At 51.5% G+C, this 12,247-nt stretch overlaps 1 protein-coding gene and 1 long non-coding RNA gene across 5 annotated transcripts in view; one reads left to right on the top strand and one right to left on the bottom strand.

The window, feature by feature from the left end:
• Positions 1-12,247, top strand: part of RBM20 (RNA binding motif protein 20) — a 217,576-nt gene that overhangs the window by 182,369 nt on the left and 22,960 nt on the right. For all 4 annotated transcript variants that reach the window (XM_008270500.4, XM_051823573.2, XM_070057233.1 and 1 more), the window contains exons 8-9: positions 7,073-7,152; positions 8,769-9,438. In XM_008270500.4, coding sequence (XP_008268722.3) covers positions 7,073-7,152; positions 8,769-9,438 — 750 coding nt within the window. The remainder of the gene's footprint in view (positions 1-7,072; positions 7,153-8,768; positions 9,439-12,247) is intronic.
• On the bottom strand, positions 5,389-7,367 carry LOC138845306 (uncharacterized). Its single transcript, XR_011382269.1, has 2 exons — positions 7,242-7,367; positions 5,389-5,625 (listed from the first exon to the last, which is right to left on the bottom strand). It is a non-coding gene; the product is annotated as an uncharacterized lncRNA (long non-coding RNA).

The raw sequence follows: 12,247 nt of genomic DNA, 5'->3' as shown, positions 1-12,247 counted from the left end.
AAGAAACAGAGGCAGCATTCTAACGGACAGAGCCTCTCCAACTGCAGTGTGTGTGCCAGCCACGCAGGGGTCTTGTTAAAATGTGTTTCTGAGCAAGGGCTGTGATTCTGAGTTTATGTTTTTGTTTGTTTTAAAGATTTACTTATTTGAAAGGCAGAGTGACAGAGAAGGAAGGAGGGAGAGAGGAAGAAGGAAGAGAGAGAGAGAGAAAAAATATCCATCTTCCATCTGCTGGTTCACTCCCCTAATGCCTGTGGCCATCCAGCCCTGGCTGAATCCAGGATCCAGGAAATCCATGTGGGGCTCCCACATGGATGGCAGGAACCCATACATATACTTGGGCCATCATCCATTGCCACCTAGGTTCAGTAGGAAGCTGAATTGGAAGTGTGGAGTAGTCAGGATTGAAACTGGCACTCCAGTTATGGGATGTAGACGTCCTTAGCTGTGGCTTAAGCTGCTGCATCACGACACCCAACCCTGATTCTGCATTTCTGACAACTCCTAGGAGATGCTGTACTGCTGGTGCGCAGAGCCCACTCTGAGTGGGAAGGCCTGTGGAGCACATCGTGTTCTGATCTTCAGTGAGTGTTCTCTGCTCCCCAAGCCGTGACGCTGCCTCTCAGAGTCACTGTAAAGGTCCCATGGGATCACTTACGTGAAAGTATCTTTAAAGCAGGTCTCCACTATGGAGCAATGCATGCTTTATGGTCCCTATGTGGACATGAATCAGCTAGGTCTCTCTCTGCAAGTAACAGAAATTCATTTTGTCTCACCTATTGATGCAGTAATAAGAGGAATTATTATGGCATGGTAAATCCAGGAGTAGCTCTGGCAGCAGGTATGGCTGGCGCCAGGGCCCAGATGATCTCATGAGACTTGGTTTCTCCCCACTGTGCCTTCTGCTCGGTTGATGTTGTTCTGGGACGGTCCTTAGCAGCCCCAGGCTGTCTCCCCTAGATGGCGTGATGGTTACTGTGACTTCAGCAGCTCTGACTTCTCATCCTCCATAGCCTTCAATAAGAGGTAGCCAGAGATTTTACTCCTAGCTCCCACAAAAGTGCTAGGGTCATTTTGATTGGACTAGCTTACTATATGTGCCTATCTCTGTACCAATCTCTGGCCACAGGGAGGCTTCGCTGTGATTGGCCAGACTCATGTCACTCAGTACATCTTTACAGTCAGGGGTAGAGACCCATCCAGACCCCTGGAGTGAGACGGGGGAGAAACAGCTGCTACCAGGAAGAGGGGGAATGGGTCCTAAGGAGGTGGACAGTGAACTTCTGTATTCAAAATGGGTCCATGTTGGGTCCCACAGAGTTTGCAGTGGTGGGAGCACATGTTGATTGGTCTTTCTCCTCTGACTTTATTTTCTGCTCTTTAGGGAAAATGGAGAGAGAGACTGGAGAGATTTTATGGCATTTTTGCTCTCCTCTCATGAATGATACTTCCTCATGCTCATATCATATTGCCCCATGCACTGCTGTGACAGGGGTTCTATTCCCTGGGGGATTTGGGATGAGCCTTCCACATGACAGGTGTCTAGCAAACATGTGGAATGAATGAAACAGAGAAAATCCAAGGAAGCAACATTAAGGAATTGTTTTTCTTCCTGTAGGCCTGGGCAAGATGAGGCTGTTTTCTGGGTAGCTCTGTATGCTTGTCCTAGATGTGCAAGTTTATAATGTCTTTGATGCAGAAGGGAACTTGGAATAATTTAGACAATGTCTCCCATTCACCGTGTCAGACATTGTCAAGGGCTGTTCAAGTCCTCTTTCCCAGAGTCTCATTCAGTAGATCTGGGGTGAGGCTGAAACTCCAAGGCAGATGGCCTGGTTTCAGAACTGCCCGTCTTGCCAGCCTCCTAGCCACATAGCAGGCCTCCTACCTTAGGAAGTGGGCCTGTAAGTAGCCTGTGATGTTCCCAGTTGGACAGATCCAATCAGCAAACTGGTGCCTGAAGATCTTCTCCACGTAAGGCATGGTACCTGTAGCTGTCATTCGTGTGAAACGTGGTCCTCCCTTTGGGTCAGTTTACTGTCTAATAGGGGGACGAGCTATTCTTATGCAAAGTTATACAAGATTTAACCACGAGTGCGTAAGTGCAGGAGCCAGCAGAGGGTCAGTGTGACTTGGAGTGTAAAGAAGGGAGCCGTTCCTTGAAGCATGGAGGGAATCAGCTGCAGGGGGAAAGGCTTGTTTGCATGCAGAAGGAACTGAGCAAGAAGAGGTGCACAGGCTGGGGGGCCCAGTTATGTCAGAAACAATCAGGGCTGCCTGATGGGGTCCTGCTGTGATGGGCTGTGGGCCCATCTGGAAGGTTGCATCACCCAGGGCTCCAGAGGTATGTGAGACAACTGTAGTGCTGTCAGAAGGCATGAAGCTCACTGGCAGCCCCTTTTATTTGGCTGAGCCTTTTGTGTAGACACTGCCATGCCCAGAGGCTCTTGGTGGATGCCAAATGGGCTCCGTTATCCCACCTTTATAGCTGGAGAAAGTGAGTCTTCCACAGGCAGCAAACCTTGACCCTAGATTACGCAGCCAGGTGGGAGTGAAGCTGGGGCTGCTCTCCTTGTTTGAGATTCCAAGTTGGGTGCCTCCCTCTTAGAATGGAGCACTTTCCAAGGTCTGTGTGAGGGCTTGGAATCTCTCTATTGTCTTGGAAGCAGCAAGGTGAGTTGTCAGCAAGCATTGGAAATAAATGTCCCCTGTGGGGTGCTGGATTGCAACAACAACGTCATAGAGTGGATGAGAAGATGGAACATCTGAGATGTGCTTTAGATTAACCTAGGGAGAGAGGAGAGGGATGGGATGGGAATTGGGGGGGGGGGGCAGATGCAGCAGGATTGGTCAGAATTGTTGAAGATGGCTAATGGATTAATGGGGGGGGGGTGTCCAACATACCATTCTCTCTCCTTTTATCTGTGTTTAAGAGGTTCTACAACAAAAAGATACCCAGATTTCTATTGGCAACATCATTGTAGCCTCATCTCCACTTTCTTCTTTCCCCTGCCTGCCTTTTAGATGCTGTGGCCCAAAGAGGAAGGTGGAGAGGATTGTTCTTAGGATTTGGAAAAGCCACTTCTGTTGTTTGAAAACCTTTGGACACTCTGTGTCCTTCTCAGGTGGCAGCTAGCAGGGTGTTTGGTCCAGAGAGCCACACACTTGTAATCAGCACTTAAAATAGTAGAACAGACCGTCTGATGCTCAGAAGGTGGCACAATGCCTGTGATCACTAGCCACGGTGTAGAGTATTTGCACCCTGATGTGTTGGTTCTCCTCAGCCACAGCCCTCATCTCTGCAGCCATTTATGTTGGAACAGGTGTTCCATGCAAAGGGCTGGTGTTGGCTGTGTGGTCAACAGCCCAGGGCACCCTCACCAGGGACCTGGGATCTGTATGGAAGTAACCCAGAGAGCTCCATAGGACACTGGGCTGACAGTGGCCCCCAGGAGGAAGTTGGGGGATGTTTAAACCAAGAAGGGGCTCTTGTAGCCCTCAAGGAAGCTCTCCACGGGCATCTCTGTGACTCCTGGGGGACTACATAGGTGACAAGAGGACGTTTCCATGTGTGGTGCCTGATGGACCTGCTCTGCCCCTCTTGGAGGGAACCCTAAGAGGGGAAGGCTTGGGCCCAGCTGTTTGTGATGCCCATAGTGCGGTAGGGACCGTGAGCTCCTGGGATGCCTCTCGCCCTGATGTGCCACGTCGCTGCCCCTACACATCTCACCACTCCTCCCTATGCTGTCCATGGTGAGCTTCAAAACCACAAGGCCATTGGCCTCCTCCCACTTCAGGCTTTGCTGGGTCTGGGCTGGAAGGAATGATCATGAGGATTCGAGGTCTCAGAACAGGAGACCCCTGGGGCTGTGGGGACTCATTGTGCTACAGAAATTCTGTCATCCCACCGCTTCAGAGAATTTTTTTTTTTTTTTTTTTTTTGGACAGGCAGAGTGGATAGTGAGAGAGAGACAGAGAGACAGGGAGAAAGGTCTTCCTTTTTGCCGTTGGTTCACCCTCCAATGGCCGCCGTGGCTGGCGCACTGCGGCCGGCGCATCGCGCTGAACAGAAGCCAGGAGCCAGCTGCTTCTCCTGGTCTCCCATGGGGTGCAGGGCCCAAGCACTTGGGGCATCCTCCACTGCACTCCTGGGCCACAGCAGAGAGCTGGCCTGGAAGAGGAGAAATTGGGACAGAATCCAGCGCCCCAAACGGGACTAGAACCCGGTGTGCCGGCGCCACTAGGTGGAGGATTATCCTAGTGAGCCGCGGTGCCGGCCTGAGAATTTTTATGTTCTGAAAAGTTGCCGTGATATGTTTAACCCAGTTTGGAGGCACATCCCTCAGTCTTTGCCTATTCCGGCTTGGCCATACGAGCTATGGATTTAGGATGCAAAATGTGGCCTCCCGGGAGCAGCACGTCTCGTCACGTCAGTCTGGCTCTGCTGGCTGCTGCCAGCTTTCCCCAGCTCTGACGCTCACCTGTGGGAAGGCAGCGCCGAGGGGTCTTTCTGCGGCCTGGCTGTCCTGGCCGCCCTTGCTGCTGATGGCACGGTAGCTGACTTTCATCGTGAGGCCCAAGGTGGGCAGTCAGGAAGACGACCCACTCAGCGGGATACCCATGGTCAGTGCGGTCACTCCTGGATGAGCCAGCAACCCTGGCTGAAGGGCCGGTGGTCTCGAGTATGCTGGGAGGAGGGGTCTTGGGCAGCACCAGCCTTCTTCTTGGTCCAGGCCAACAGCTGTGGCTTCCTGCCGTGTTTGGCCTTGGGTCTCTGGTTGTGGTGCATTTCAAGCAGTTGAATTGTTGGTTGACAGAGTGTCCTGGCTGATCTGGCTACTAGTAAGTGGACCAACCTTTACACTACGCCTGAACGTAAGAGGCCATTTACTGAGGTTGTTCAGGGCCGGTTTTGGGTGTGTATCCTGACCAGGACTAAGCACAGGGGATTGTCTGGCCTCTTAACCTCCTACTTCTTCACAGCCACAGGGGTGGGGGTGGGGGGGTCTCAGCCTCGTCTTTGAATTTCTTGCCTTTTCCCTGCTGCTCAGGTTGACAAGAGACCCCACCCTGGCTTGAGCGTTTGTTATCTCTTCTCTGTGTCCTGGCCCTCAACCACAGGCAGTTCTCCCTTCCTTCTCACCTTTACTCCGCGGTTTTCCTGCCTGCACCACTCACAGTGCCCATAGTGTCCGAGTCCCAGCCAGAGGACGCCACAGCACCTGGTTTTCCCACCTACAAAATGAGATACATGATGATAACCTATATTTGCATGGCGCCTAAGATTTCAGGATTCTGTAAACTACATGGAAAAAATTAAGGATGAAAAGGGCATTCATTAAGTTTCTTAATAAAACTCTACCAAAAGTTGGTACTACAGACTGAGGGTTTTAATTTTTTTTTTAAGATTTATTTATTTATTTGAAAGTCAGAGTTATACAGAGAGAAGAGAGGCAGAGAGAGAGAGAGAGAGATCTTCCATTCCATGATTCCCCAATTGGCTGTAACAGCCGGAACTGCGCCAATCCGAAGCCAGGAGCCAGAAGCTTCTTCCAGGTCTCCCACGTGGGTGCAGGGGCCCAAGGACTTGGGCCATCTTCTGCTTTCCCAGGCCATAGCAGAGAGCTGGATCGGAAGAGGAGCAGCCGGGACTAGAACCAGTGCCCATATGGGATGCTGGCGCTTCAGGCCAGGGCATTAACCCACTGAGCCACAGAGCCAGCCCTGGGTTTTAATTTTTTTTAAATCAACTTTATTGAGATATAACTCCCTGCTCAGTGCACTTTTATTAAAGGGATAGATCCCACAGAATCTCTTGGAAGATGTTACTGCCTTTTTTTTTTTTTCGTGCCCATGAATTTCTTTTTTTAAATGATTTATATTTAAAGTTTTATTTGCTTATTGAGAGACAGTGGCAGGGGTGGAGTGGGGGCATGGACAGACAGACCTCCTGTCTACTGACTCACTCACCAAATGCCCATAATGGCTGAGGCTAGGCCGGGCTGAAGCCACAGCTGAGAACTCAGTCTAAGTCTCCCGTGTGGAGAACTCAATGGATCACAGCAACACAAGTCCTTGAGCCAGCACCATTGCCTCCCAGGATCTTCATTAGCAGGCAGCCGGGATTAGGAGCCGGAGCTGAGTATGAAGCCCCAGTCCTCCAACGTGGGGTGCAGGCATCTTAACCAGACTGCTACCCACTGGGCTAATGCCTGCTCTGGTCATTTATTTTGTATTGTTCTGTCATTGTTTGTTCATCCTGGGTGTAGGAAAGAGTTTTGGTTTGGGATTTGGGGGCTGGATTTGGTCCTGAGCTGGTACAACCACCACAGAGTGACCTCCGGAAAGGACAGAGCCCTTGGGTGCCTGGCATTCACAGCTGTGTCGCATGACACCCTGCCCAGCTCACATATTTGCTTTTGCATCACATCACCCCTGTGGATGAACATGCTAGAGAAAGGTGTTAAAGGGGGCAAGGACATGGAAAGGAGCTTGGAGGTAAAATGTCCACACTCAAGTCTTTCACTACCTGTGACCTTGAATGTGTCCCTTAGCTCAGCACAACCCTGGGCGACACCATCTGCATGGAGCGCCCTGTGACTGGCGGCCCCGGAATTATGCAGGGGAGACTCTGGGTCTCCATTTGCACACACTTGTTGTGAAGGCTGCATGCAACGGTTTTCAGGTCTCCGCATTTATAAAACCATTGTCCTCCCTCCCTCCCTCCCTCCCTCTCTCCCTCTCTCCCTCTCTCCCTCTCTCCCTCCCTCCCTTCCTCTCTTTCATGTTTAATCCTTTTGATTTTTAACTTGGGAGGTGGTAGGAATTATCAAGTGCTACCTGTTGCCAGCACATGGACAGGAAGCTCCAGCTTCCTTCTTTCCCCAGCTCCCTGGGCGCCGTGCTCTCTCCGCTCCCACTCCACATCCCTGGCGTCAGACCTTTCTTCCCCCTGCACAAAGGGCACCTTTCCCCCTCTGGTGGCCTGGGCAGTGAGCAGCCCACATCACAGCAGCTGCCCTTGGGTGTTTGCAAGGCCACCCTCATCTCATGGTGATCTCTCTCTGTCTAGAAACCTGGGAAAGCCGTGGCTGCCATCATCCAGGACATCCATTCCCAGAGGGAAAGGGACTTGTTCCGGGAAGCAGACAGGTGAGGTCTTGGCAGAGTCTCAGCAGTGGGAACACTCTCCTCTTTCTGACTCTTAGGGGTATTTGAACCACAACATGTCCTGTCCTTACCTTTGCCCCATCCATCGGCCCTTCTGGGCACTGATGTAGTCCAGTCCAGAAGTGCTGCTCCAGTTACACGTCAGGAAAATGCCAGGTGTTGGGCTGCTTCTCAGTTGCTCCTGCTTTGTTGGAAAGGAATATAGCAAGCTTTTTTAAATATTTGGTCCTCTGGGGCAAGTCTGCATTCCACTAAGACAGCCTGACAGTGTGTGTGTAGAGGGAGGGGCATTTTGGTCTGGAGCGAGCTCTGGATTTTTCATGAGCTGAATGTAGATGATCCCGCAAACTCCCTGCACAGTCATTTACTCTGTACATTGAATGCATTCAGTTTTCCAACCCATTTCTCCCAACTGAGGGTTGTGACCAGGCCAAGCTGGGGGCTGCAAGTTGACCACAGTCACTGCCCTACAAAGTCAGTCCCTGTGGAAAGCGTGGGTTTGAAAGCAGCAGGAGCCTGCACCTGGCTGATGCATTCTGGGATCTTACCCAGGGATACCACAGGGGGCGCTCTCACCCCACTAGAGAGGGCATGAGCCCAGGCTGTTTCCCCCATGATGGTCAAGGTATCTTGGTCCTAGAGAACCATACCTTCCTGTCTCCTGGGCAGTGAGGGCTGCAGGGTTTTTCTGTGTTTGAGACCCAAATGAAAAATGCTTGTCCTTTTAGAATGATAGGGGCAGGACTCAGTTGATCTGTTTAATAACGTGTGTGTGTGTGAGTGAGTGAGTGTGTGTGTGTGTGTATGTGTCTATGAGTATATAATGGTCTTTAGGGAATTCACAGAAAATTAGAAAATTCATGGAAATGCACATTATGAGTAAATTATGCATAGACTTCAAAAAATTTTTGTACCAAGGGGCCTGCATTGTGGTGCAGTGGGTTAAACTGCTACCTGCAACACTGGCATCCCATATAAGTGCCGATCGAGTCCCGGATGCTCTACTTCCAAGCCAGCTCTCTGCTAACACTCCTGCGAAAGCAGCAGAAGGTGGCCCAAGTACTTGGCTCCTTGCCACCCATTTGGGAGACCCAGATGGAGTTCCTGACTCCTGGCTTCAGCCTGGCCCAGCACAGGTCTTTGCAACAATTTGGGGAGTGAACCATTGGATGAAAGAATCTCTCTCTCTCTCTCTCCATCTCTCCATCTGTGTGTGTGTTTGTGTGTTTGTAACTCTGTCTTTTAAATAAATACATCAATTGTAAAAGATGTTTTTGTACCAAAATCAACCAATCTTTTAACTCCGTTTTTCCATGGCCTTTTTGAAGTAGCCTCCTGTGTGTATCTGTAAGTAACTGTTCAGGCATGGGGCTTTTGTTCTCTTGTTTGTCCATCCCACCCCCTCCCCCATCTCCCACTACCACCACCGCTACCAGAAGCCAGGAGGGAAGGAAAGCCTTGCTCCTGGGCCACTCTGTGTGGTTCTGGAGCACTGTGAGTGCAGGATGCACAGCTGTCCCCAGAGAGGCTGTGTCTTCTGTGCCCAGGTTGGTGGCATGGGGTACAAATTCTAATCCTGCTCCTTTGATCCCTGGCAGATACGGCCCAGAGAGGCCACGGTCTCGCAGTCCAGTGAGCCGGTCCCTCTCTCCAAGGTCCCATACACCAAGCTTCACCTCCTGCAGCTCTTCCCACAGTCCCCCAGTCCCCTCCCGGGCTGACTGGGGCAACGGCCGGGACTCGTGGGAGCACTCTCCCTATGCCAGGAGGGAAGAGGAGCGAGACCCAGGCCCCTGGAGGGAGAACGGAGAGGACAAGAGGGACAGGACTGACACGTGGGCGCACGATCGCAAGCACTACCCCCGGCAGCCAGACAAGGCCGACCTGGATGAGCGACTGGAAGGAGGGAGGGGCTACCGGGACAGGTACCCAAGGTCTGGGTCCCCCAACCTCATCCACTCTGCGTCCAGCTACAAAAGCCGGGAAGACGGCTACTACCGGAAAGAGCCTAAAGCCAAGTCGGACAAGCATCTAAAGCAACAGCAGGAGGCCCCTGGGAGATCCAGGAGGAAAGAAGAGGCCAGGCTGCGGGAGAGCAGGCACCCCCACCCCGATGACTCAGGCAAGGAAGACGGGCTGGGGCCCAAGGTCGCTAGGGCCCCTGAGGGCGCCAAGTCCAAGCAGAGTGAGAAAAATAAAACCAAGAGACCTGATAGAGACCAAGAAGGAGCTGATGATAGAAAAGAAAGCAAAATGGCAGAGAATGAGGTAATGACGCAAGTCCTCCCCAGGTAAGGCGAGGCAGGCCCCATAGTAGAATAATCCTAGGAACAGCGTGATGGGGGTTGGCTGTTTACTGCACGCCAGGCACCGGGCTGAATGCTTTATCTCAGGTCATCTAATCCTCACAGCAACCCTGAGGTTGGTGCTCTGATTACTGCAGATGAGGAAACTGAGGCACAGAGAACTGTGTGGTTTGCCCAAGGACACATGATCCGGAAGGGGCAGAGCCAGAATCCTGCCTGGGCAGCCTGGCCCCACATCTAATAAGGGCACTTGTTGCCCTTATTAGAAGTCAGGGAGGCACCGGGTGGCAAGGCCTCTGTAGCCCTGTTTGCCCAGGGCGGAGTAACCCTGCAGTGTTGACACAGAGTCTGCCAAGAGAGATTAGATCTTTGGTGCATTCTCTTCTCTCTCCTGCCCAGAGCATACCAGCCCCAGAGCTTTGGTGAGAGGCGGTGAAGGAGAAGCAGCCACCACCCTCCAAATTACCCCAGGCGTCCAGGGCATGGTGTGTTTCTCCAGATGCTGCCCACGGTGTTTTACTTCCTCTGCAGTAAAGCCAACACCTTCCTCTCTGTCCGAAAGGGCCTGCGCCTTGTTGCATTGTCCCGGTTCACACTGGGGGGCGGGGGTCACGAGGAGGAGTCTGGGTACCAGGTTTGGAATCTACTTGACAGATGCCCATGCTCCCTTCTTGCTGGAGCCTCCTGTGTTGAAGGGAGAGCTGGGGTAGTCGAGGTTGGGAGATCTGTGTGAGGGACCTGATTGTTTGAATCCTCCTTGTGTCTCTTCTGAACCAGGACTTGGTGACAGTTACTAAGCCCGATTCTCCACTCCATGAATGCTGAAGAGTCACACATACATACGGCTGGGGTGCTGCTTTGCTAGGTGGTGTGTGGTTGGCACAGGGGGTCTGGCGAATAGGACAGAGTCCATTTTACGGCATAGCCCAAGGTCTAAGGGTGGAAACAGACCCCTCAAAATAATTTGCATGCGATGGCGCTCATGCTAGAATTCAGAGTGGATGAACTGTTCTGTGAGCAATGAATTTTACACAAGGAGAGAGGCACAGCTGCACCGAGGGGGTGACATTTGAGCTGGGTTCAGAAAATGGGAAAAAGAAGCAGTTTGGGTTCTTGGTAGAGGCAGCAGCAAGGAAAGAAGTGCGAAAGACTGTGAAGAACCCTGAAACTCTGGACATGACTGCAACTTTAGGGCATATTAAAGGATAATATTTTCAAAAAGTAAAACTGTGGGCCTAGAGCAAACATCGATGAATCGATGTCAGAGATTTTACTCAGCTCATTGGTTAATGAGAAAACTATAGGATGGAAAAGCCAACTTAGAGGAGAATCCAGAGAGTGGCAACCTATATAGGCAGTCAGGGATACTGAGAATATGCTAATGGATGGACAACTGGCCTCCCCCACAGGGACTGGAGGGTCAGGTGCATCTGTACCAGTTGAAATTCATTTGCAGCGTTATGGCCAAGAATTCTTTGCATTACAACCAGTTTTCTGTGACTTCGACAGTTGTAAAATAGTATTCTTCAAGATCAAGAACAGTGCAGACCCTGGTAGAATCAGACACCATGGAAGGGTACACTGGACAAATGTCCAGTGTTCCATTGTCCATTGAAAGGATACCCTTTTTTTTTGTCCATCGCAACCTTTTCTGCCCACTTCAAACTCACAGTCTTTATGACTGAGCGGAGGGAAGCACAGGAGATGAGATTAGGAAAGGGAAGGGGTGGGTTCGTGAAGGACATTGTGTGCCTTGCTAAGGACTTGAACTGGATCCCAAGGACCTGGGGAACTATTATGCTTGTTGTTGTTTTAAGGTTTATTCATTTATTTGAAAGGCAGAGTGAGATAGAAACAGAGGGATATCTTTTGTCCACTGCAACAAGTGGGGCTGGTCCAGGCCAAAGCCAGGAGGAGCCTGGAGCTCCATCTGAGCCTCCCATATAGGTGGTAGGGGCCCAAGTACTTGGGTCATCTTCCGCTGAGTGCCTGGGAATATTAGCAGGGAGCTGTATTCGATGCAGAGTAGCCAAGACTGGAATCAGCATGTCACTATGGGATGCCAGTGTTAACAGCAGTGGTTTAGACCACTGTGTCACAATGCCAACCTCCAAGTCGAAGTTTTTAAGAAGAACATATCTGCTTACAAGTATCAGGGAGCAGGCGATGGGTTAGTACTGCAAGAAAAGGTGCCGGCGCCGGGGCTCAATAGGTTAATCCTCTGCCTTGCGGCGCTGGCACACCGGTTCTAGTCCCGGTAGGGGTGCCGGATTCTGTTCCAGTTGCTCCTCTTCCAGGCCAGCTCTCTGCTGTGGCCTGGGAGTGCAGTGGAGGATGGCCCAAGTGCTTGGGCCCTGCACCCACATGGGAGACCAGGAGAAGCACCTGGCTCCTGGCTTCAGATCAGCGTGGTACGCCAGCCTCAGCGCGCCGGCTGCGGCGGCCATTGGAGGGTGAACCAACGGCAAAGGAAGACCTTTCTCTCTGTCTCTCTCTCTCTCATTATCCACTCTGCCTGTCAAAAAAAAAAAAAAAAAAAAAAAAAAAAAAAAGAAAGAAAGAAAAGAAAAGGCTCCAGGGGACAAAGAGCGAGAGTTGGCAGGGGGTAAAGCCCGGGGCTCATACGCAGACCCCCAAGGCAAGGGTGGAGCTGTACCTCCACACTCCTGCCCGTACCTGTTCTTTGGGAACCTTATTTCTCCTGCAGTTTCACCCACCCTGCTCTTGTTGGTTTGCATAATGGTCTGGGAAAGCAGTGGAAGATGGCCCAA

This window comes from Oryctolagus cuniculus, chromosome 15, assembly GCF_964237555.1.
Source record: "Oryctolagus cuniculus chromosome 15, mOryCun1.1, whole genome shotgun sequence".
In the NCBI taxonomy this organism is placed as follows: domain Eukaryota; kingdom Metazoa; phylum Chordata; class Mammalia; order Lagomorpha; family Leporidae; genus Oryctolagus; species Oryctolagus cuniculus.
The sequence above is the reverse complement of the archived record's forward strand: the minus strand, read 5'-3'. Positions and strand labels throughout refer to the sequence as shown.